General features: G+C 44.2%; 1 protein-coding gene across 14 annotated transcripts in view; it reads right to left on the minus strand.

Moving 5' to 3' along the window:
* LOC142891663 (NACHT, LRR and PYD domains-containing protein 12-like) overlaps positions 1 to 24,168 on the minus strand; it is a 44,840-nt gene that overhangs the window by 13,281 nt on the left and 7,391 nt on the right. For 8 of the 14 annotated variants that reach the window (XM_076031353.1, XM_076031357.1, XM_076031355.1 and 5 more), the window contains exons 10-15: positions 23,167 to 23,343; positions 21,742 to 21,915; positions 11,675 to 11,848; positions 10,234 to 10,407; positions 9,743 to 9,919; positions 8,787 to 8,960 (exon numbers count right to left, since the gene is read on the minus strand). In XM_076031353.1, the coding sequence (XP_075887468.1) occupies positions 8,787 to 8,960; positions 9,743 to 9,919; positions 10,234 to 10,407; positions 11,675 to 11,848; positions 21,742 to 21,915; positions 23,167 to 23,343 (1,050 nt within the window). Of the gene's footprint in view, positions 1 to 8,287; positions 8,462 to 8,786; positions 8,961 to 9,742; positions 9,920 to 10,233; positions 10,408 to 11,674; positions 11,849 to 13,713; positions 13,888 to 14,592; positions 16,376 to 16,505; positions 16,628 to 16,884; positions 17,027 to 17,176; positions 17,300 to 21,741; positions 21,916 to 23,166; positions 23,344 to 24,168 lie in introns of those variants that run through there. The other 6 variants (XM_076031364.1, XM_076031363.1, XM_076031351.1 and 3 more) reach the window with 6 other exon arrangements.

Here is a 24,168-nt window from a genome sequence, read left to right on the forward strand (position 1 = left end):
AACCTCTGAGAGAAAACTGAATGAAGGAGAGCAGAGTGAGAAGTTGTTGTCGACATGTGACAAGCTGATCAGCTGATCTATCATCATCAACCACTCAGTGTTGTTTTCTTGGAGACCTGCTGATGTTGATCCACCCTGTGACTGCAGGAGGTGGCGAACACACACACACACACACACACACACACACACACACACACACACACACACACACACACACACACACACACACACACACACACACACACACACACACACACACACACACACACACACGAGATAGACAGAGAGATTGTTTACGTACCTTTCTAAACGTATCACAGCCTTCCTGCAGTTCCTCACAGCTGGGATCAGTCTCAATCTTCCCTCATATGATGTCTTGTACTTAAGCAGGTCCAACTCCTCCAGAACCTCCTCAGACATCTGCAGCATGTAGGCCAGAGCTGAACACTCGATCTGTGAGAGTTTCTTCCCAGATCCGTTCTGTGACTTCAAGAACTGTTGGACCTCCTGATGCACTGACTGATCCTTCACCTCCAGCAGACAGTGGAAGATGTTGATGCTTCTGTCAGGAGAAACATCATCAGCGTTCATCTCCTTCAGGTTGTTGATGACCTTCTCTAAGGTTCCTGGGTGGTTGTCAGTGTGACCCAGCAGGCCTCCTAATAGTCTCTGGTTGAATTCCAGACTGAGTCCATGGAGAAAACGAACAAACAAGTCCAGGTGACCGTTTGGACTCTTCAGGGATTTCTCCATTATCCTCTTCAGGAACTCATCCAGGGATTGGTGAGGGAGATCAAATTCTTTTATCTGAGGGTTGATGCCAAACGCCTCAATTAATAAATGGTCTGATATAAAAAAATTCAAGAAGCCCTCCAAAACCTTTCCCTTGGTGTAACAGTGGAAGCTGTAGACTGCAGCCAGAAACTCCTGGACGCTCAGATGAACGAAGCAGTAGACGGTCTTGTGGAAGATCACACTCTCTCTTCTGAAGATCTCTGTACAAACTCCTGAGTACACAGAGGCGTCAGTCACACTGAGACCACACTTCTCCAGGTCTTCACTGTAGAACATGATGTTTCCACTCTCCAGATGTTCAAATGCCAGCTGGCCCAGCTTCAGAAGAAGCTCCGTGTCAGCCTCCGTCAGCTCCTGTGGACCTCCTCCATACTTGTGCTGCTTCCTCTTGGTCTGGACCAGCAGGAAGTGTGAGTACATGTCAGTCAGGGTCTTGGGCAGCTCTCCTCTCTGCTCTGAGCTCAACATGCTCTCCAGAACTGTGGCAGTGATCCAGCAGAAGACCGGGATCTGACACATGATGTGGAGGCTCCTGGAGGCCTTGATGTGGGAGATGATCCTGCTGGACACATCTTCTTTGTCTCTGAACCTCCTCCTGAAATACTCCTCCTTCTGGTCATCGGTGAAGCCTCGTACTTCTGTCAGCCTGTCCACACATGACAGAGGGATGTGATTGGCTGCTGCAGGTCTGGAAGTTATCCACAGCAGAGCCGAGGGAAGCAGATCTCCTCTGATCAGGTTTGTCAGCAGGACGCTGACTGACTTCTTCTGAGTGACGTCAGTCACCACCTGCTTCTTCTCAAAGTCCAGAGCCAGTCTGCTTTCATCCAGGCCGTCCAAGATGAAGAGAAGTTTGCAGACATGCAGCTGCTCTGCTGTGAGCTTCTCTAACGTTGGATGGAAAACACAGAGCAGCTCCAGAAGACTGTAGTGCTGCTCTTTGACCAAGTTGAGCTCCCTGAATGAGAGAGGAAGCACCAGATGAAGGTCCTGGTTCTCCAGGCCCTGGGCCCAGTCCAGAGTGAACTTCTGCACTGAGAAGGTTTTTCCAACCCCAGCGACGCCGTTGGTCAGCACCACTCTGACTCTGAGTCCCTGCTGCTCAGGTGAGGCTTCAAAGATCTGGCTGCACCTGATTGGACGGTCATGGAGGCTCTTCTTGGTCTTCTTGGGCTTCTTGGTCTCCAGCTGCCTGACCTCATGCTGTCTGTTGACCTCCTCACTCAGTCCCTCAGTGATGTAGAGGTCAGTGTAGATGCTGTTGAGGAGGGTTTGACTTCCTGCTTCTTCACCTTCAGTCACACGTTCACATCTCCTCTCCAGACTGATCTTCTGCTGCTGTAGAAGCTCCTGCAGACCATCAGCCACTGGAGCAGAGAAAAGGTTGGAGAAGAAAACAGTGTGACAGTGTGAGCATCATTTTCTGTCCAAAACTAAAGTTGAAACCATCCAAACTCCATTTTTTTTTATGCTGCTGCTCCACCTATGTGACTTGTCTTGGTGTAACTGTGTCCTGGGTCTTCACTGAAGGTCAGAGGTAAACCTTTGGACTGGACACTCTTCATGGACGGACAGCTGGACACTGAAGACTCTGCTCTCTGTCTGTGTTGAAAACAGGAGTATTTTAGTTCACAAGTTCAATCCTCCTTTCATTTGATGTTTGGTTCTCCATGAAAAAACAGGACGTTGTCACCTTTGTTTCTTCAGAAACCATTCAGTCACTGTTCTTTGGTCTCTTTTCAAATTAATGCAGTTTCATGTTTGAAGACTTTCTGTATTTTCCTCCAAGGAAGTGACGGCTGAGTCACGTTGGAGGGAATTCTGAATGAAATCATTTAAATGCGAAAATGCTGCAGTTCAAGACATGAAGCACAAAAAAAGCTGTCACATGATCAAGTTTTTTTTTTAGATGTTCAGTTGTTCTTGTGTAACATGAGTGTTACGTGTCAAGCAGATAGCGTGCGTTTTTGTGTCTTCCCTCTGCCCCTTTGTGTTTTTCCTTTTCTTTCAGGTGCTTGCCTGCAGCAGCAGGCCACGCCTCCTATTGGCCGCCTGTCTTTCAAGCTGGCCTATCAAGACGGAGGCTACCTTATAAAATGGAGGAGGTCTGCGGCCTTCAAGCTCTCTTGCTCCTGCTGTTTGATTTGTTTGGACGGACACATGATTTTTATTTGTCTGATTCGTGGTGGGAGGTTTGAGGGAGTAGGTAAGTTGGGGTACCTTATACACTTTGCACGCACGTAGTTGATTTGTTGTTATCCCACTTGGTTTATTGGTCGTGCCACACTTGTACGTTTTTAGAGACCTTTTTTTAGATAAGCCAGTGAGGCATCTTGTTTATTTGTTTTTCTTTAGAGTTCAGCCAGGCAGGCCTACTTTTGTTATATTGATTTCATTTATTTAGGCACAGTCACCCTGCCCCATCCTCCCCCACCTTGTGTTGATTTATCACAATAAATCCTTTGTTCACTTTCATTGAGACTCGTTTGATTTTCTGATTGTCTCTTGTTTGTCCACCAACTGGGCTCACCAGGTGGACTTAACAATGAGCCTGATCGTTTAAACCACAAACATTATTGAATTGTTCAGCATAGACAACAGTTTCCAGCAATCACTTCCTCCACTTCACACACATTGTTGCTTTGTGGCGATTTTGATGCAATAAAAATCACCACAAAGATTTTCTTACCGAGTCGCAGAGGTTTTTGGTTCTTCACTGAAGAATGGAGGTTCATCTTTGGACCAGCTGGACACTCCACACTCTGCTGATTGTCTGTGTTGAAAACAGGAATATTTAAGTACACATTGAAACGTTCAAACTGGTTCTTTCAAATTAGATTCCAGCTTTTCTGGATGAACAGCAGTTTGTACAGATTGAGACAAACATGGATCAATAGATCTGATCAGTGTGACAGTTTCCAGCGAACAGCAGTCAGCGATCGTGTCTGTGACCTGAGTCAGTCCATTTTTTCTTACTGAGTCTCAGAGGTTCCTGGTTCTTTACTGAAGACTGGAGGCTGACGTATGGAGTGGTCACTCTTTAGAGACAAACAGCTGGACACTCCAGACTCTGCTCTGCCCTCCTCTTCCTCCACACAAACACTCATCTCCTGAAGTGGAGTCAGTCTGAGGTCAAACAGGAAGTGTGACAGTGAGAACACAGTGAGATCCACCTCAGACAGAGAGAAGAGGAAGAAACATGTCAGAAGAAGACAGAAGTCCACCGCTCACTCTGATCCTGTGGACTGACATCAGATTTAATGTGGATTATTTAGTGAGTGAGGACTCACCCTGCTTCGCTGCTCAGTCCGACCGCTGCTGCTGCTGCTCAACTCAATGGAGGCTCACAGACAACAACATTCACTTTCAAGCAGTGGCGGATCTAGGGTGTGGCTATTTGGCCTCAACCCCAGGATGTTTTCTCAAGAGACCCGGATCTCGCTTCTGAGTGCAGTATTGGAAGTCACCAAAGTAGCAGGCAGCATGCGCAGGAAAGCAGCCTAGACCACAGACGGAAATCAAATGAGGTTTTGTAATTTTCCCTAAAAAACGGGACAAATTGTGTCCCGGGAGAGATTTTATTTTTCCTGGGACAGGTGGTGAAAAAAAGAGAACAATTCTGGGAAAAAGACCCGGCCGCACGGGTAAAGGGAAGATGCATATATTTTTTGTCTTTGTGCGCCACGCATTGGGCGAACTGACATCTGCACCATCAGGGCTAAGCCCCTGATCTCCAAGAAAAAAACCTGCTTTACCTGTTTCTCAAACACTGCAGATCCTCTCAACACTCCTGCGTTCTTTGCCCCCATCACATGACTTAGGGCCGCACCTTCAGCCATCTGAGCATGTGAGTGAGATCAGAATCAGCAAAGACAGGTTCCACATCAACAAATTCCCCCTGAATAAAAGTGAACTGAGAAATGCACCAGAAGAGAAAACTTAGTTGGTCATTTAAAGAAATATCAATCAATCAATCCATCAACTTTTATTTGTACAGCACTAAATCAAAACCCAAAGGTCATCTGACCTTTGACCTTTAGGTTGGGGTGAAAAGGAAATCCAAAAATGTAAAGCGAGAGAGACAAACACAATCAAGCAGAGGCTCCCACACACTGTTCAGCTCTCTCTCTTTATAACTGATACGTTTCAGTGAACAGACCAAAACCGGTGAGGTTTTTCTGCACCAGTGACACCTGACAAAGGTCTGTCGACCGAAACATTGTATCAGTTATAAAGAGAAAGAGAGCTGAACAGATGCAGATCGCACCGGTGATGCACCAGTGACATCTGACAAAGGTCTGTCGACCGAAACGTTGTATCAGATAAAGAGAAAGAGAGCTGAACAGATGCAGATCTCTCCCCAGCTGCAGTTGAAACCTCCTTCCAGCCAATCAGCTCCATCGCTGAGGAATTTTCCAGGTCACTTGCTTCCTTTTGTTTTTAACTCAGGTGAGTTCAGTGGCTTTAGGACATTGCAGTGCTGCATCGTTGAAAAAGAAATAGGGCATTTTACTCTGAGAGTTTAAAAGTTTTTTTGTCTTGAATCCAAACTGAGTTTAAACATTTTGTATTATGTGGTTCTTGTCTGGAGACTCCCGTAGCGCCTCCCACAGGGCAGCATGGCAAAGGGTATGTGTTCTGTGTGGTAGGGGTCCTTTGTGATGTTTCTGTAAATGTCATCGATAGCAGGAAGTGAAGCTCCAGCAATGCGGTGGGCGGTTTTCACCACCTTCTGAAATGCTCTTCGGTCAGAGACAGAGAAGTTCCTGAACCAGACTGTGATACAGTTGGTCAGGATGCTCTTGATGGTGCAGTGGTAGAAGTTCACCAGGATGTCTGAAGAGAGGTGGCTTTTCTTCAGGGCTCTCAAGAAGAAGAGGTGCTGGTGATGTGCCTCTTCCTAAAAAGTCTGGAGCAGTTAGTGGTAGTGGAAGTGTTGAGTGTCACGTTGTTGTTCCGCACATCATGCAGCCACACGATGTTGAATGCTGAACTGAAGTCAATGAACAGCATTCTGGCATATGTGTTACAGTTGTCCAGGTGTGAGAGGACAGAGTGCAGCGCTGTGGAGACTGTTTCCTCTCTACTACTGTTCTCCAGGTAGGAAGATTGGTGGGGATCCAGGGTCGGGTCCAGGGTCGGGGGCAGGCAGGATTTTGAGGTGTGCCAGAACCAGCTGCTCCAGGCACTTGGAGATGATAGGCGTGTGTGCCACTGGGTGTTAGTCAGTGACTAGTCAATCACTGAGACACGCTGGGGCTCTTTGAGGAAGTCCAATTGGACGATCAATGGATCAGAGGTCAGAATGATCATGTGTTGTTGTATGAGTGAGGCTAAACCTCATGGAAAGACTAGGCTAAGTTCAAGGTCCTGATGCCTTGGACCACCACATCCTGCGTACTGTCCTAGTAGACCCAGGAGGGCCGCACACTGACCACCATTCCAGTATGACCCAGTTGTTGTCACCAAAAGGTTAAACTGGTTCGGCCGGGCCGGCCTGAGAGATCTGCTCCAGGAGTAAATCTTTGGTTTGGACAATGTCAGGGTCCAACAGCAAGGAGGTGCTCCAGCATCAGAACCACTCCAGTCACAAAGACAAAGCAATCATCCATCCAGAGGGGGGCCAGAGTAGAAGATTAAACTTTCATGAAACCCCCATACACCCTGTGACCTCCACTTCCTGTGTTCCCTTCAATGCACAGCCTCGGGATGGGAAAGGAGAACGCCAGTTCCTGAGCCCCCAAACACCACAGAGACGAACCACAACATCCAGTGTGAATAAGCATCACTGTCCAGTCCAGTGGGTGAGGTGGTGAGTGAGTCAATGAGTACTTCTTACAAATTAGAAAAATCAGATTCAACATACATCAATTAATAACAATAAACAGCTACTTTTAATTAAAAAAAAAAAAAAAAAAAAAAAAAGTTTAAAGTTCATATAAAAGTCATCACTAAAAATAAACATTATTAAAATTCCTATCGTGTCATTAAATTGACGAAATTGGTTAGAACTGGTTAAAGTTTTTAAAGTAACAAAACAGAAGCTGCGCCAGCAGCGCAAATTAGCGTTCACGTAAGTCAGGTGTGCAGGTGTCAATAAGCTGTGGCAGGATATAACGCTACAAATACAATAACAGCACACGAGTGCAATTGTTGACAACAACAAAAATTAGCACGGCAGAAAAGAACGGTATGTACCATGTGCGCCCTTGACCAATGATTGATTTCTGCGCCGTCTCTACTTCGCTGTCTGTCTCTCGTGCGCGCTGCCTCTTCTTTACTCCATTTAAGTGTTTAGCGTTCTACACTGCTTCCGCTAAGCAGACATCGACATCCGGGTGTCAAAATAAAGGTCACCGGAAAAACAAATGCAATCGTTTATCCCCCCCCCAAATTACCCTTTGATTTACAGCCTACGTATGCACTGGCATGACAATCCTTAACTCCATAAATCAAAGGAATTTCATTGTTATCCCTAGGCTTTGGTTCCAATCACAGCTGTTGTGAATCACTCTGTAAAACATGTTTTATCTGATTTATTTATCCACGGACATTAACCAGAAATAAAATCGAATAAAAAAACAATATTTTTCACCCCAAAAATAAACCTGTTATATCAACTACACAACCTTCACAATGTTGTCAGACTTTTACAAATTCATCTTTGTGCTTCACGTCAGAAATCAAGTTCAGTTCGATGGAGAACTCTGAAGTGAGAGCAGATCAGTGTGTTGTTGATGTGTAAAACCATCATGTTGAGATGTTCCAGCCGTGGATGATGAGAGCAGAAGCAGTGGTTGTGTTGCTGCTGTCTTCACAGACCAGCTGCTCCGGCCTCCATCTCCAAGTCCTGCTTCTTCCACTGAAGATTCAGCTCCACCAGTGGCTTCTGGGACGTCTCCCCCAGTAACCACAGCAGCTTGAAGGAAGAACCAGTCCGCCAGCCACCAGGCTCACCTGGGGTAAAATGTTGTGCCACGGCCACAGACAGACTGATGTGTGTGTGCTTGCGCAGCTTGCAGATGGATGAGGGGCGGAGCCTCGGTGTGTCAAATATCTCCACTTGTAGTTCTGTCAGCCACCTCTAGATGAAGCTCTCCTCTTCACTCTCACCCTCCTCAATAGGTCTTCCACCTGTATAGAGAAGAAACAACAGCAGTCACAACTCACAGTCCTTGAACGCATCATCTCAGAGATGTTGACTGGTGAGTAGAAGCAGGCTCTCAGTCACATGTGAAGTGTGGAACATATGAAGGTCATGTGACCATGGAGTGTTGGACTGATACTGAGGCCTGATGAAGATGAACTGATCAATAATTGAGTGGTGAACTGAGAGAAGAAGCAGTTTGGCAGCAGATGTTGGATGAATGAGGAGCAGCTGGACGTCACCATCCTCCTCTCACACTGTGACTGGGAACACTGGACCTCTGCTGTGGGATCAACTGGCTTTGGTGCTGGAACCATCATCCACTGCTTCCAAACCAGTACTGACCTCACACTCTCCAGTTGATAGTCTCTGCTGTGGACAAGATCCATCAGTGGCTTCACTGCTGAATCCTTCAGCTGGTTCCCTCTCAGGTCCAGGTGTCTGAGGTGGGAGGGGTTGGACTTCAGAGCTGAGAGCAGCCAATCACAGCTGATCTCTGACAACAAGCACATCTCCATTCTGAATAAAGAATAAATGATGGAGAGTTTATAATGATGGAGAGTTTTTCCAGGGTGTCATCACTCTGAAAATCAAAGTACAATGTCGACTTCAGAATCTGCAACTAAAGACAAAAATTGGAGCGAATGAGTGTTCTATCTGGAATCTGACCACTCGATTGTAGAATTTTAATTACTGTACTTTTGACCTCTGTTTCATACATTGTCACACACATTGTCAGTTACATACAATGTCTGCAAACTGAATTTCCAACATGAGTGAAGTGAAAAACATGACAACAATAACCCCAGTGATAGAAGTTGTAGAGTGAAGAGGGTGAACTGACCTCAGAGTCTCCAGTTTACAGTCTGGACTCTGCAGAAAACCACTCAGCTCCTTCACTCCTGAATCCTGCAGCTGGTTGTAACAAAGATCCAGGTGTCTGAGGTGGGAGGGGTTGGACTTCAGAGCTGAGACCAGCCAATCACAACTGATCTCTGATAAACAGCAGCTCCAAAACCTGAATAGAGAATAAAAGATGGAGAGTTTATAATGATGGGGAGTTCTTCCAGGGTGTCATCACTAAAACTGAAATGTCGACTTCAGAATCTGCAACAGAAGAAAGAAAAGGGACAAACTAAAGTGCAATATACAATTCCTGTACAGTATAATGGGGAAAAAAACATACATAGGAGGGAACCTTTCTCACCTGCCTTTAACAAATGCTGCAATAACCTGGCTCACACCTTTTCTTGTTCTTACAAGATTAAAGCTTATTTGTGCATTTTCCCTCCCTGTCAAAGTTTCTATTCTGATTGAGAAGGACACCATAATAAAAGTAATTCTTGATGCAAACATTGATTATTTCTACTAGGCAGCATCATGATAACAATCTCCCTCTCTCTCTCTCTCTCTCTCTCTCTCTCTCTCTCTCTCTCATTTGTTTGTATTTCCTGTTCAGTCCAACCACTCAAAGTAGATGAGCGCCCTCTGGAGTTTGGATCTGCTCTGCGTGTCTTGCCACAGGGGAGTTTTTCCTGGCGGCCACTATCGCCCCCTGCTGGTCTTACAGGTTCAGTTGGTTTTCTTCCGATTGCACAAAGGGGCTTTGAGACGCCTTTGGGTGAGATTTATTACCTTACAAGTAAAAGTTGATTCAAAGTCAAACCCAGTTACATACATTTCAAACACAAACAAGTGTCTGAAAATTGAATTTCCAAAACCAGTGAACTGAAAAACATGACGACAATAACAAGAGTGAAGTTGTAGAGAGAAGTTGTAGAGTGAAGAGGGTGAACTGACCTCAGACTCTCCAGTTTACAGTTTGGACTCTGCAGAAAACCACTCAGCACCTTCACTGCTGAATCCTCCAGCTCGTGGTTCTCACCCAGGTCCAGCTCTCTGAGGTGGGAGGGGTTGGACTTCAGAGCTGAGACCAGCCAATCATAGGTGATCTCTGACAAACTGCAGGCCGCCAACCTGAATAAAGAATAAATAAAAGATGGAGAGTTTTTTTCCAGGGTGTCATCACTCTGAAAATCAAACTAAAATGTTGACTTCAGAATCTGCAACTACAGTAAATTTGACCTTTAATATAAATCCTCAGTCCAAAACTAATGTGTGTTTAATTGATGTTTGGTCACATGACCACTGACGACCTTTCTTCACGTCAAACAAGGACAGAATGAAGTTTTCAGGTTTATTGTCATTTTGATATGTATATACCTTCAGTCCAATGTTTATTCAACATCTATGTTGAAACCATCATCCACTGGTTCCAAACCAGTACTGACCTCAGAACCTCCAGTTTACAGTCTGGACTCTGCAGAAAACCACTCAGCGCCTTCACTCCTGAATCCTGCAAGTGGTTCCGACCCACGTCCAGGTGTCTGAGGTGGGAGGGGTTGGACTTCAGAGCTGAGAGCAGCCAATCACAGCTGATCTCCGGCAACCAGCAGCAATCTAACCTGAATAAAGAATAAATAGTGGAGAGTTTTTCCAGTGTAAACCAGGTTATTTTCTGTTCCGGTCCAATTCCCCACGGTCCTTAAACACCGCACCCCGGATGTTCGTGTCATGTATTTTAGGATGCTATTGTTTCAATGCAGCTCGTCCATGTGCGCTAGCTGTCAGCCACGTGCTGTACACTCAGAGAAATGATTTGTGGCCATTTCATGGTTGAGCCGTACGGACGGTCGGTCATTAAATAATGATGAGATTGTAGTGATGGGAGATAACATATTTTTCAAATTCAATATGATAATCCATATTTTTGGGGTCGATTTTGCAATATTGATATCAAAAAACACTTTTTGGTTTGTAATTTTTTCAATAAATAAAAACCTGACGCACTTCACTGTTAATATAGCGCTCCGAGCTAATAGTGCTGCCTTCTTCGTACATGATCTATTTGATCAATTACAGACAACTTATCGCAGACAACAAAAACAATTCAAAGTTTCTGTTTTTCTTTTCAATCTTTTCACTAATAATAATTTTTATAAAATCCCCAGAGACACCATCTGATGCTCTCTGCAAGAACTTTGCAGACCACTTCAGAAGTAAAATCGATGGCATGAGGTCCAGTCTTTTATCGCATCAGAATGTATCTTTTAATACATCTAGACTGTCATTTTTATCCGAGGAAACACTGGAGAGTTTTGCCCTGGTTGATGCGAGGACACTTGGTCGAGTTTTCTCCCAGGTAAACCCAACAACCTGCTTTTTAGATCCAATTCCCACATCACTTTTACAGACATTTTATGGATTGGTCTCTTCAGACAGGTGTCTTCCCTGCTGCCTTTAAAACGGCAGTGTGAGGCCCCTTCTGAAGTAAAACAATTTAGACCCAACCGTTGACAATTACAGACCTGTATCCAACTTAAAATAAAGAATAAATGATGGAGAGTTTATAATGATAGAGTATTTTTCCAGGGTATAGTCACTCTGAAAATCAAACTAAAATCTTGACTTCAGAATATGTAAAAAAAAAAAAAAAGAAAGAAAAAGAAAGAAAGAAAGAGATAAAAATGGGAAAGAGAGCGAGCAACTGAGTGCTGCAATCTGAAATCTGACCACTAGGTGACAGAATTTTACACACTGTACCTTGGAAACCAGTTTCACTCATTTCAAACACAAACCAGTGACTGCAAATTGAATTTCCAACACCAGTGAACTGAAAAACATGACAACAATAACAAAAGTGAGGCTGTAGAGTAAAGAGGGTGAACTGACCTCAGAGTCTCCAGTTTACAGTCTGGACTCTGCAGAAAACCACTCAGCACCTTCACTGCTGAATCCTGCAGGTTGTTCCCACTCAGCTCCAGCTCTCTGAGGTGGGAGGGGTTGGACTTCAGAGCTGAGGCCAGCCTATCACAGCTGAGCTCTGACAAACGGCAGTTCCTCAATCTGAATAAAGAACAAATATTTGATTTCTTCCATGTTGTAAATGTCATATTAAGAGTCATTTCTCCCTGTTGATACAGCTGTTCAGATCACCAAGTCATTCCCTAAAACAAATCTTTTCGTAATGTGGATCATCATCATGTTGTCAACACAATAAATCCACTCCACATGTCAACACAATTACAACATCAGGGGCAGGTAGAAATGAGGGAAATGAAGGGAAAGATTGAGGCTCCACTTCGAGCAAACAACCTGGGCTCTGCCTGGGATTGTATGAAAACCATCACAGGGTTGAAAGAGAGCAGCAGGAAGTTGGTTCAGTTACCTGAGTATAACTGCCATCAGCAACTGTCTCAGAGCCTCAAGGAGTTTTATGTTAGATTTGATGTACATGACTTCAGTGAAAATCACTCTGTGACCAGAAACAGACTTCTGTCCGCCCCCATCGACGTCTCTGATAATGAAGCAGTTGGAGAAGCTACTCACGTCAGAACTTGTGGCTAAAACTGAGAGCCCACGATACCCGTTTTCATTTGCGTAAAGGGAAAGTCGGGGCGTTCAGGACACAACTGGCACTCTCTTCAATTTGCTTTATAAACATCTAGACAGTAGAAAAGAAATCATGCGAGGCTGCTTTTTATAGACTTTTCGTCAGCGTTCAATACTCAATAATCAGGCCCATGTTCTGGAAGAGAATGTAATTTACACTTCGGTCTAGATCCACGTCTGGTTGGCTTGACTTTCTCACTATTAGATCCCAATGTGTAAGGGTAATGGGACACTCCAGCCTTCTGTCCACATCCAGTGGTTCGCCTCAGGGCTGTGCTCTTTTCACTTTCTTGTGTATAGTTTATACTAATGACTGGCACAGCCACCATGACAACAGATTCATTGTCACCTACGCTGATGACACAGTCATCATCAGTCTGCTTGTTAATGATGAGGATGGACATGCGACACGGTCTGGTTTTAGAGGACTTCCTGTCTTGGTTTTTTCTTTGAGGTCAACATCTCTAAAACAAAAGAGCTCTGTAGTGATTTTAGATGTAACCCCTGTTCTATTCAGAACAGTCTCGTCCATGGCCAGCGAGTGGAAATTGTACCAAATTATAAATATCTAGGTACGATTATCAATAATAATTTGAAATTTGATATAAATACTGACATGCTGTGCAAGAGGGCCCAACGACGCCTTTGCTGCTTAAGTAAATTATCCAAGATCACTCTCTCGAAAAAAAAAACTGATGAAATTGTTCTACAATGCCTGTGTGCATTCTGTTATTTCCTTCTCCCTTATCTGTTGGTACAGTAATCTTGCTATCAAAGATAAAAAAAATTATCTTGGGAGAATCGTGAAAACTGCTTCTAAACTTACTGGCATCCAGTCTATCAGCTTGGATAATGCCCACCCAGTATATGCTGTTGTCATCTGGCTTTCGTGTTAGCCAAAAAACACATTTAAACGCATTCAAAGGACAAGGTGAAGAAATACTGCTGAACTATTAATCTGCCTCTAATATTTGTTCACAGGATCTTCTGCTCAGTCATGTGACCTTCATCACCAATCAACAAATCAATCATCACTTCCATTGAGTGAATGTCTCAAAAGTGACTGGATACATTTTCTACACTTTCTTCCACCATCAAAAGTCTTTTCTGGCTGCTGATTGTTGACAGGAAAATATCAACATACAGTTTGTTTAGATTGGTGTTTAATATCTGCTTCAAAGTGTTCACACTGAACAGCGTTACACACCAGACGTCATCTACTTTCACATAACCACAACAACTAGACACAATATTGTGAGTCTGTGTTGGATGTTCATCTGGTGACACACACTGTCCACCAGTAGAAACCAAGAACTGACCTGAGAACTTCCAGTCTGCAGTTTGGACTCTGCAGTCCAGCACAGAGCAGCTTCACTCCAGGATCCTCCAGGGTGTTGCGACTCAGGTCCAGCAGTGTGAGGTGGGAGGGGCTGGACTGCAGAGCTGAGGACACCGCTTTATAGTGAACCTCTGAGAGTTCAAAATCTACGAATCTGCATTGAAGGAGAGCAGAGTGTGAAGTTGTGGTCAACATGTGAGACTCTGCTGATTGTGAAAGGGATTCAAGACTCATTAAAATCTGATCAGCTGCTTCCATCATCATCATCATCATCATCATCATCATCATCATCATCATCATCATCATCATCACCCCCATCACTACCATCATCATCATAATCATCAACGCTACCATAACCATCATAATCATCATCATTATCACCATCATGTCTGAAAAGCTGATGCACGCTCAGCTGCGACAGCAGACAGTACCGTCTGAGAAGTGTTATGTATTATCAGTGAAGAAAAATTTCCCTATGGGACAGATCAATCAATCAATCAATCAATCAATCAATCAATCATCATCACCATTATCACCATCATTACCATCATAATCATCATCATAATCATCATCATAATTATCATCACTATCTTCTTGAGAAGTTGTGGTAGACATGTGAAAAGCTGATCAGTTGCTTCCATCACCATCATCATCATCACCATCACCATCACCATCACCATCATCGTCAACTCCTCAACTCCTCAACTCAGGGAACTCAGTGCAGCTTCACACTCCAGTGTGTTCCAGCCACTGAGTGTCAACACACCCTGTTATGACTGACAGTGTTGCTCTGATCTGCAGCTTCAACTCAACATGATGCTCAGTTGTGTGGAAAGTCACACACACACAGCTTACGTACCTTTCCAAACGTATCACAGCCTTCCTGCAGTTCCTCACAGCTGGAATCAGTCTCAATCTTCCCTCCCTGGTTGTGTTGTACTTCATCAGGTCCAACTCCTCCAGAACCTCCTCAGACATCTGCAGCATGTAGGCCAGAGCAGAACACTGGATGGTTGAGAGTTTCTTCTCTGATCTGTTCTCTGACTGCAGGAACTCTTGGACCTCCTGATGCACTGACTGATCCTGCAACTCCAGCAGACAGTGGAAGATGTTGATGCTTCTGTCAGGAGAAACACCACCAGTGTTCATCTCCTTAAGGTTGTTGATGACCTTCTGTAAGGTTCCTGGATGGTTGTCAGTGAGACCCAGCAGGCCTCCTAAGAGTCTCTGGTTTGATTCCAGACTGAGTCCATGGAGAAAGCGAACAAACAAGTCTCGGCGACCGTTTGGACTCTGCCGGGATTTCTCCATCATTCTCTTTAGGAACATATCCAGGGATTCTCCAGGAGGAACATCTCCTGTTGTCTTACTGTTGGTGTGACAGTGGAGGCTGTAGACTGCAGCCAGAAACTCCTGGACGCTCAGATGAACGAAGCAGTAGACGGTCTTGTGGAAGATCACACTCTCTCTTCTGAAGATCTCTGTACAAACTCCTGAGTACACAGAGGCGTCAGTCACACTGAGACCACACTTCTCCAGGTCTTCACTGTAGAACATGATGTTTCCACTCTCCAGATGTTCAAATGCCAGCTGGCCCAGCTTCAGAAGAAGCTCCCTGTCAGCCTCCGTCAGCTCCTGTGGACCTCCTCCATACTTGTGCTGCTTCCTCATGGTCTGGACCAGCAGGAAGTGTGAGTACATGTCAGTCAGGGTCTTGGGCAGCTCTCCTCTCTGCTCTGAGCTCAACATGCTCTCCAGAACTGTGGCAGCCATCCAGCAGAAGACCGGGATCTGACACATGATGTGGAGGCTCCTGGAGGCCTTGATGTGGGAGATGATCCTGCTGGACATATCTTCTTTGTCTCTGAACCTCCTCCTGAAATACTCCTCCTTCTGGTCATCGGTGAAGCCTCGTACTTCTGTCAGCCTATCCACACATGACCGAGCGATCCGATTGGCTGCTGCAGGTCTGGAAGTTATCCACAGCAGAGCCGAGGGAAGCAGATTTCCTTTGATCAGGTTTGCCAGTAGGACGTTGACTGACTCCTTCTCAGTGACATCATGCAGAACCCTCTTCTTCCGAAGCCCCAGAGCCAGTCTGCTTTCATCCAGGCCGTCCAAGATGAAGAGAAGTTTGCAGACATGCAGCTGCTCTGCTGTGAGCTTCTCTAACGTTGGATGGAAAACATGGAGCAGCTCCAGAAGACTGTAGTGCTTCTCTTTGACCAAGTTGAGCTCCCTGAATGAGAGAGGAAGCACCAGATGAAGGTCCTGGTTCTCCAGGCCCTGGGCCCAGTCCAGAGTGAACTTCTGCACTGAGAAGGTTTTTCCAACCCCAGCGACGCCGTTGGTCAGCACCACTCTGACTCCGAGTCCCTGCTGCTCAGGTGAGGCTTCAAAGATCTGGCTGCACCTGATTGGACAGTCATGGAGGCTCTTCTTGATCTTCTTATTTGCCAACTGACTGACCTTATGCTTTTTGTTGACCTCCTCACTCAGTCCCTCAGTGATGTAGAGCTCAGTGTAGATGCTGTTGAGGAGGGTTTGACTTCCTGCTTCTTCACCTTCAGTCACATGTTCACATCTCCTCTCCAGACTGATCTTATGCTGCTGTAGAAGCTCCTGCAGACCATCATCAGCCTCTGGAGCAGAGAAAAGGTTGGAGAAGAAAACGTCAATGTGACAGTGTGAGCATCATTTTCTCTCCACAACTTGAAGCTCAAACCATCAAAACTCAATTTTTCAGCTGATGTAATGAAGCTGCTGCTGCACCTGTGTGACTTGTCTTGATGCAACTGGCAGCTTCTGGGTCCTCACTGAAGTTCAGAGGTTCACCTTTGGACCAGTCACTCTTCATGGGCAGACAGCTCGGCACTGGAGACTCTGCTCTCCATCTGTGTTGAAAACAGGAGTATTTAAGATCATTTTGAAATGTTCAATCCTCCTTTGATTATTTATTGTTTGGTTCTCCATGAACACTGACAAGAAGTTGTCCTTCTCGTTGTTCCTTCACAAATCACTTTTTGTTCTTTGGTCTCATTTCAAATTCATGCAGCTTCACAATGAATGACTTTCTCTATTTTACACCTGGCAGTGACGGCTGAGTCACTTTGGACTTAGCTTTGGATTCAGAGAAAGAGAGTTTTCTTACTGTGTCTCAGAATTTCCAGGTTCTTTACTGAAGTCTGTAATTCGACCTTTGGACCAGTCACTCTCCAGAGACACACAGCTGAACTCTGAAGACTCTGCTGCTCCGTCCTCCTCTTCCTCCACTCGATCACTCATCTTGTGAGCTGGAGGTCAATCAGGAAGTGAGGCAGTGAGCTCAGAACACTCTCACTTCCACTTGGGAGCGAGAGAACAGGAAGAAATCAAACAGGAAGACGTTAGATTGTGTTGACTGATGTCATATTTAATGTGGTATTCAGTCAGTGAGGACTCACCTGCTGCTGCTGCTGCTCTCACTGTTGTTGCTGCTGCTTCCTCAAAATAAAGTCGGACAGAAAACACTTCCTGCTGTCACTGCTCCTCCTGCTGCTGCTGCTGATCACTGCTCCCCCTCTCACCACTCCTGCTGCTCTGTCCACTTCCTGGAATTCACAAGGTGAGTCACAGTGGATGTGGGCGTGGCCAAAAGTGTTTGTGTGACTTGACAGTCTCTCTCTCTCTCTCTGTCTCTCTCTTTGTTTTTTTTTAAGAAGTAGCAGTATTTTGGCCTAAAACTGGCAAATGTGTATATAATAATAATAATATACAGAAGTGTTCAAATCCTATGAGAAGGAATCTTGAAGGAATCAACTCACTGTTGAACCTTTATGTGTCAGTTGGTTGGTTATTAAAAAAAAACCTGAATCTTATTGTTGATAGAATCATTTAAATCAGGTAAACAAGTTTTTTCTCTTTAAAAAAAACAACAACAATATACAGTACTAATATTGTGTACCTGACTTTGGCCAAACAGAATAAGATGGTATTGATATACTTACTTTTGTTTCTTTCAATATTCCTTTTATTGTTTTTAATGTTCTTTTTGAAGTGAATAACCAGCTCCTCCTACCACTGCTCAGCTGCTCTGCCCATTGATTGGAAATAACACTTACCAGAACCAAAGGTCAGGCTGCAGTTCCTCCCAGTGGCCACCAGAGCGTGCCATCGACTGCTCCAGCTTCATCTGTCCTCAGACTGCTGGCTGACAGAGACACAACCATGATTCACCGTGTCACTGATGATGTGTTGTGTCTGTGACTGCTTCTGACAACCGATACAACAAAAATCATTCCAAAAAAATGTTTAGGGACTTTGAAATAAAATCTGAAATATTATTATAATATTTCGTCAGTGCGGGAGGAGGAGCCTCTAAACATCACGAATAGAAATAATAATATTAATGATTTCAACTTTAATTTGTAGATGAAACTGATGCCATAATGTTTCAAACTCATGGTCCACGGGCCGAATGTGGCCCGCCAGGTAATTTTATGTGAGAGACTGAAATCCTCTGAATGTTTTTATTTTTAAGTCAGGATCGTGTATTGACGAAAGCCCACATTTCCCACAATGCATGCTGATTATGTTACCCGCAAAGTGACAGCATCCCGCCACTAAGCTGCAGTGTCATTGCGGTTTTCCCAAAAAGTGGAAGTGAGACTATACAATGCTCCCAAAATGTCCAGGATGGGAAGAACTGCTGCAGATGGAAGAGAGCTTCAGGAAAGATGGGAAATCCAAGACATGTTTGTGCTTTAAGGACCAAAAGATCAGGGAGGCTGTTCCTCCCACTCAAGCCCTTCCAGATCTCACTGTCATTGGCCAGATGGGCGTTGAAGATCCCAAGGAGAATAACAGTAACAGCATAAGAGTTCCCAGTCAGAGCACCATCCAGCACCCCTCCCAAGGACTCCAAGAAGGCCAAGTACTCTGTTGTGGCTGTTTTTTACACAGTTGTTAGTTTGTGTGTTGTGGAAGGAAAACCAAATGGAACTGGAAGTTCAAACCAAAAACAAAAGTTGAATCAAAACAAAAAGTCTTTTGGTGTTGTCATGGCAACAAGCAGCAGCGGTTGGTTGTGTCACACTCTTCTGTGGGAACGATCAAATTCACGGCCAGCTCCTCACCAGACTATGTTGACACATATTCATCTGAAGCTACTGGTTTTAAGGTCCGAGCTCACCATGACCCTTGACATCATTGTTCTATTAGATTAATCGACTTGTTGATTTCTTAGTGTTGTAACTTGGCAAAAAAAAAAGAACGAGAAACACCACCTAATTCTAAAAAGAAACCTTGATTGAAATTTGTCTTTGATCGTGTGTTGCAATTCCTCAGTGATTTCATTCAGTCGACTCGGTTGAAAGAGTGTCTGTGGTCTTGTGAAAGATGGCAGGAAGTGACAAAGCAGGAAGTTTACAGTGTCTGTCGAAATTCAGGTATTTTTGTCATCTTTTTATTGTCAGATGATACTCTGTGTTCATGAACAATCGTCACGACTGATCCAGCAAAAAACTGTCCAAGCAAAAAACAACATACAAGGTATATAGTATGTTGTTTTTTCCAGTTTTTTGGGACAAGTTGAGATTTTGCTTTTCCCCCCACTCCATCTCATACTGAAGTATGATTGGACAGTCGTTTTGTAGATTTTTTCGGTTCATTTTTACTGAGGGGGCCTGCTGGAAACTAAAGGGAGTGAAATACAAACAAGGAATATGTTTCTCAAAAACTTTATTCAGAAAATTGTACAACCAACCAGGTACAACCAACAAGCTCAGAAGCAACATTGACCGCTGGACACTGGAGGCTCTGCTCTGTCTTCCTCTTCCTCCACACAAACACTCATCTTCTGAAGTGGAGTCAGTCTGAGGTCAAACAGGAAGTGTGACAGTGAGCGGAGAACACAGTGAGTTCCACATCAGACAGAGAGAAGAGGAAGAAACACAGTCACTGTGTCACACCGATTCTCCAGTGGAATGAAGCAGACACGAGCACACCTCTCACTGACCCTGTGGACTGACATCAGATTTAATGTGGATAATTTAGTCAGTGAGGAGTCACCCTGCTGCACCGCTCACACAGACTGCTGCTGCTGCCTCCACTCACCATGAAGCCTGATGGAAAACAACTTGGACTTTAAGCTGCTCTTGGTATATTTTATATCCTTGGATTCCCTGATAAGATCAGTGTTACCTGAAATCACATGACACTCTGTAAAAAAAAATAGAAACTAAGTAAACATGGTACATAAATTGTGTGTATAGAATAAAATAATCCATCACCAATAAATCAATTGAATGAACTGAGTTTTTTCTTTCACGTACAACAGAGATAAAAACAGTCCACAGCTCTTCACTGAAGAATGTGGACGCACAATCTTCAGTACTTTATTACATTTTATCCTTGCAGAAAAAAAATACACAAAGCATTTTACAACCAGAAAAACAATGATGATGTACATCCATCCCTGTGACCCATGTCTGTATCTGTAATCGCCCACTTGTGCCTGATGTAGAGGAGGATGATTGATTAATATTTAATCAATCAATTTTACAAAGAGAAGGAAACGCGACATTGAATATGTGTACATGGGTTCTGAATGCAATTCTTGCTTTTGCCACCAGGCGGAGTCTGAGGGTGGTAGAAAGGGCATGTGATGTTGTTCCTACCTTCACCACTAGACGGCGGCAAGGGCAGGTAAAAAGACATGCAGTACTAGCGGGATTGGTTAGTGACGTCGGTAAGAAACGCCAGAATCGGTCTCAATACTGTTTCATTAGCGGGGAGTTCTTGGTGATACGCAGGGATTTGAACCACACTTCAACATCCCAGTCAAACAATGACGTCAGACTCAATGTACATTTATTTTGGTCAAAGTATATGGTTCACATGGAGCAGTATGACATGAAAGTGACCATGACCGAAGCAAAAGTAACAAAATAATAAAAAAAAAATAAAAAATAAAAAATAAAAAATAAGTTTCAGGCGTGTCATTCATCTCCACTGGTTGTAGTTCTGTCAGCCAATGCTAGATGGAGCTCTCCTCTTCACTGTCCTTCTAATCCTTCCTCAACACCTGTAGAGAGAAGAAGAGACAGCAGGAGTCACGACTCACGGTCCTTGAACGCATCATCACAGAGACGTTGACTGTTCATCCATCATCCACTGGTTCCAAACCAGTACTCACCTCACAGTCTCCAGTTTATAGTCGCTGCTGTGGACGAGATCCACCAGTGGTTTCACTGATGATTCCTGCAGCTCATTGTCGCTCAGGTCCAGGTCTCTGAGGTGGGAGGGGTTGGACTTCAGAGCTGAGAGCAGCCAATCGCAGCTGAGCTCTGACAAACTGCACTTCTCCAATCTGAACAGAGAGTAAATGATACAGAGTTCATAATGATGGAGAGTTTTTCCAGGGTGTCATCACTCTGGAAATCAAACTGAAATGTCAACTTCAGAATCTGAAACTAAATGAGTGTGTTTAAATCATGTTTGGTCACATGACCAATGATGACCTTTTTTTAATCAATTATGAACATGAACGCAGTGAAGTTTTCAGATTGCTGGATGTCACTTTGACACGAATGAACCTTCAGTCCAATATTTGTCCAACATGTGTGATGGACTGCGTCTGGTGCTGAAACCATCATGCATCCATCCAGCCATTTCCAACACCCGCTTCCTACTGAGCTCAGGGTCACAGGGGTCTGCTGGAGCCCATCCCAGCTGCTATATGGCAAAGGCAGGGTGCACCCTGGGTAAGTGGCCAGTTTATTAAGTGGCTACACAGAGACACACAACCATTCACATACACATCCACACTTTAGGGTTTCCAATTCACCTCGCATACATGTATTTGGACTGTGGGAGGAAGCCGGAGACACAGGGACAATGGGAGAACATACCAACTCCACACAGGTCTCAGGCCCGGAATTGAACCTACGACCTTCTTGCTGTGAGGTGGCAGTGCTAACCACTGCGCCACCGTGTTGCCCCAAAACCATAATCCAGTACCAGTACTGACCCCAGAACTTCCAGTTTACAGTCTGGACTCTGCAGAAAACCACTCAGCAGCTTCACTCCTGAATCCTGCGGCTGGTTCCCCCCCAGCTCCAGCCGTCTGAGGTGGGAGTGGTTGGACTCCAGGGCTGAGAGCAGCAAATCACAGCTGAGCTCTGACAACCTGCAGTTCTCCAATCTGAATGAAGAATAAATGATGGAGAGTGTATAATGATGGAGTGTTTTTCCAGTGTAACCAGATTATTTTCTGTTAGCCCAATTCCCCATGGTCCCTCAACACCGCCCCCTGGTGCTCGTGCCATGTACTTTGGGACGCTGAAGTTTCCTGTAGTCCTTGAACACACCGCGTTCATGTGTGCTAGCTGCCAGCCCCATGCTGTTACACAGTGTAGATCAGGGGTGGGCAAACTGTATGACTGGTGCGGCCACAGTGAGTTCTAAAATTATGGCAGCGTGGCGCAGACAGATGGAGAGTTTTTGTAGCCCAATTTATAGAAAAAAAAAGACTTTTTTTTTTTTTTTTGGACTACTCTGAAAACATTGAAAAAAAATGAATGAAATACAGCTCTTTCGTTACTTATTTACTATTAATATAATCTCTTTAAATTCGGCGGGCTGGACTAAAAAGCTTCACTGGCCACAGGGCTAAGACAGTTTATTAGCGTTGACATTAAAGAAGCTGTTCCTTCTGCACCAGACTCTTTGTCTTGCTGGACATGTGAAAGCTGCGCTGTGTCACAGGCCAGCAAAGATCACTTGAAAGAAACTCCCTGAAGAATTTAGATTCTTTTTTTCTTTTCTTTTTTTTTTGTCTATTTCCCCCCCAGAAATCTCTCGTAGTTCTGTTTTGAGCTCAATATAGTCAAATGAAAAAGCTGATAGAAATGACATCATAAATGACACATTGCTGATAGCTAACAACCCAAAAGAGTAGGAATTCAAATAAAAGGGAACTGAGAGACGAAAACTTCAACATCTTCAAAAGTGTTGTGGGGCCAAGAAGAGAAACTTTTAATGTTGGTTTACACTGAAGGGGAACCTGTGATAATTTTGTTTATACAGTGAATTTGTGTGTTGCATTATTTTATTTGGGACATATTTGAGCTCAGGTTGCATAGAGCAATATTTTGTTTTTTAGTGGTTTTCATCAGAGGGAAAACACAGAATTTCAAAATGATGTGTGAATAAATAATTTCTTCATTTTCTTCTGAATGTCTGTGTGTGTGTGTGTGTGTGTGTGTGTGTGTGTGTGTGTGTGTGTGTGTGTGTGTGTGTGTGTAAACGCAGGTTTCGATGCAGATTATACTCTGAACCTTTTAACTCAGTTTCATACATTTCAAATTTAATTTTCAACGCAAGTGAAGTGAAAAACATGATGACAACAATAACAAGAGTGATAGAAGTTGTCGAGTGAAGAGGGTGAACTGACCTCAGAGTCTTCAGTTTACAGTCTGGACTCTGCAGAAAACCACTCAGCTCCTTCACTCCTGAATCCTTCAGCTGGTCGTTCTCACCCAGGTCCAGCTCTTTGAGGTGGGAGGGGTTTGACTTCAGAGCTGAGAGCAGCCAATCACAGCTGCTCTCTGACAACCTGCAGCTGCTCAATCTGAATAAAGAAGAAATTATGGTGTGTGTCGAGTTTTAATGAGAATTTTAGATGAAACAAATAATAATAATGTCACTGAGAATGGTTATGAAGAGTGACGGAATCTTTTCTGCATCTTGGTCCTAAATACTGAACTGTTGTTATGACCTGCATTTACATTTGACCTTTTGTTAAGTCCCGCTAGATGTATTTGCAGCAGGGGTGCACGCACATTTTCAGCCTGTGAGCTATTTATAAAATGTCAAATTGACAATTCTTTATATGTACAATATATGTTGGTGTACCTTACATAACTACATGAACCCATATTTCACAATACCACAATATTACCTTCCTCTGATGACTTGCTCTGGCATGGAATCAGCCACGGATGCATAGTCGGGACAGTGTCTGCTGATAGCCAGCCTCAAGCACACTTCCAAATGAACATCAGTATGGTGGAACGGTACTTGGACTGAATGATCTTCATGTGGGAAAAGACTGACTCACAAAAATAAGTGGAGCCAAATAATGCAGTCAAGGAGGCAACACATTTACATGTTTCCTTGTGTTGGGGTTCCTCTGTGAGTAAGTTCCAGAACTGTCCATGAGCTCTTGACTTCAGCTCAATGTCGGCTCGGACTTTCAAAATCTCATCTTCCCCACCAGAAGAGTTCAGGTGAAACAGTGTCGCAGTTTTTTATGGGAGTGAAACAACTTCAGCATCTTCCTTAAAGGGGTAGCATATGGAGTGAAGCAGAGTCTTGAAAGCCTTTCAGAAGACATTAAACCTGGTGAGGAGAGTGGTCCACATTAATTGCTCAGAAGCAATAAGTGTACACTCAT

Source organism: Nelusetta ayraudi, unplaced genomic scaffold (assembly GCF_046127955.1).
Source record: "Nelusetta ayraudi isolate G7.1 ecotype Tasmania unplaced genomic scaffold, CSIRO-AGI_Nayr_v1 ptg000033l, whole genome shotgun sequence".
NCBI classification, from domain to species: domain Eukaryota; kingdom Metazoa; phylum Chordata; class Actinopteri; order Tetraodontiformes; family Monacanthidae; genus Nelusetta; species Nelusetta ayraudi.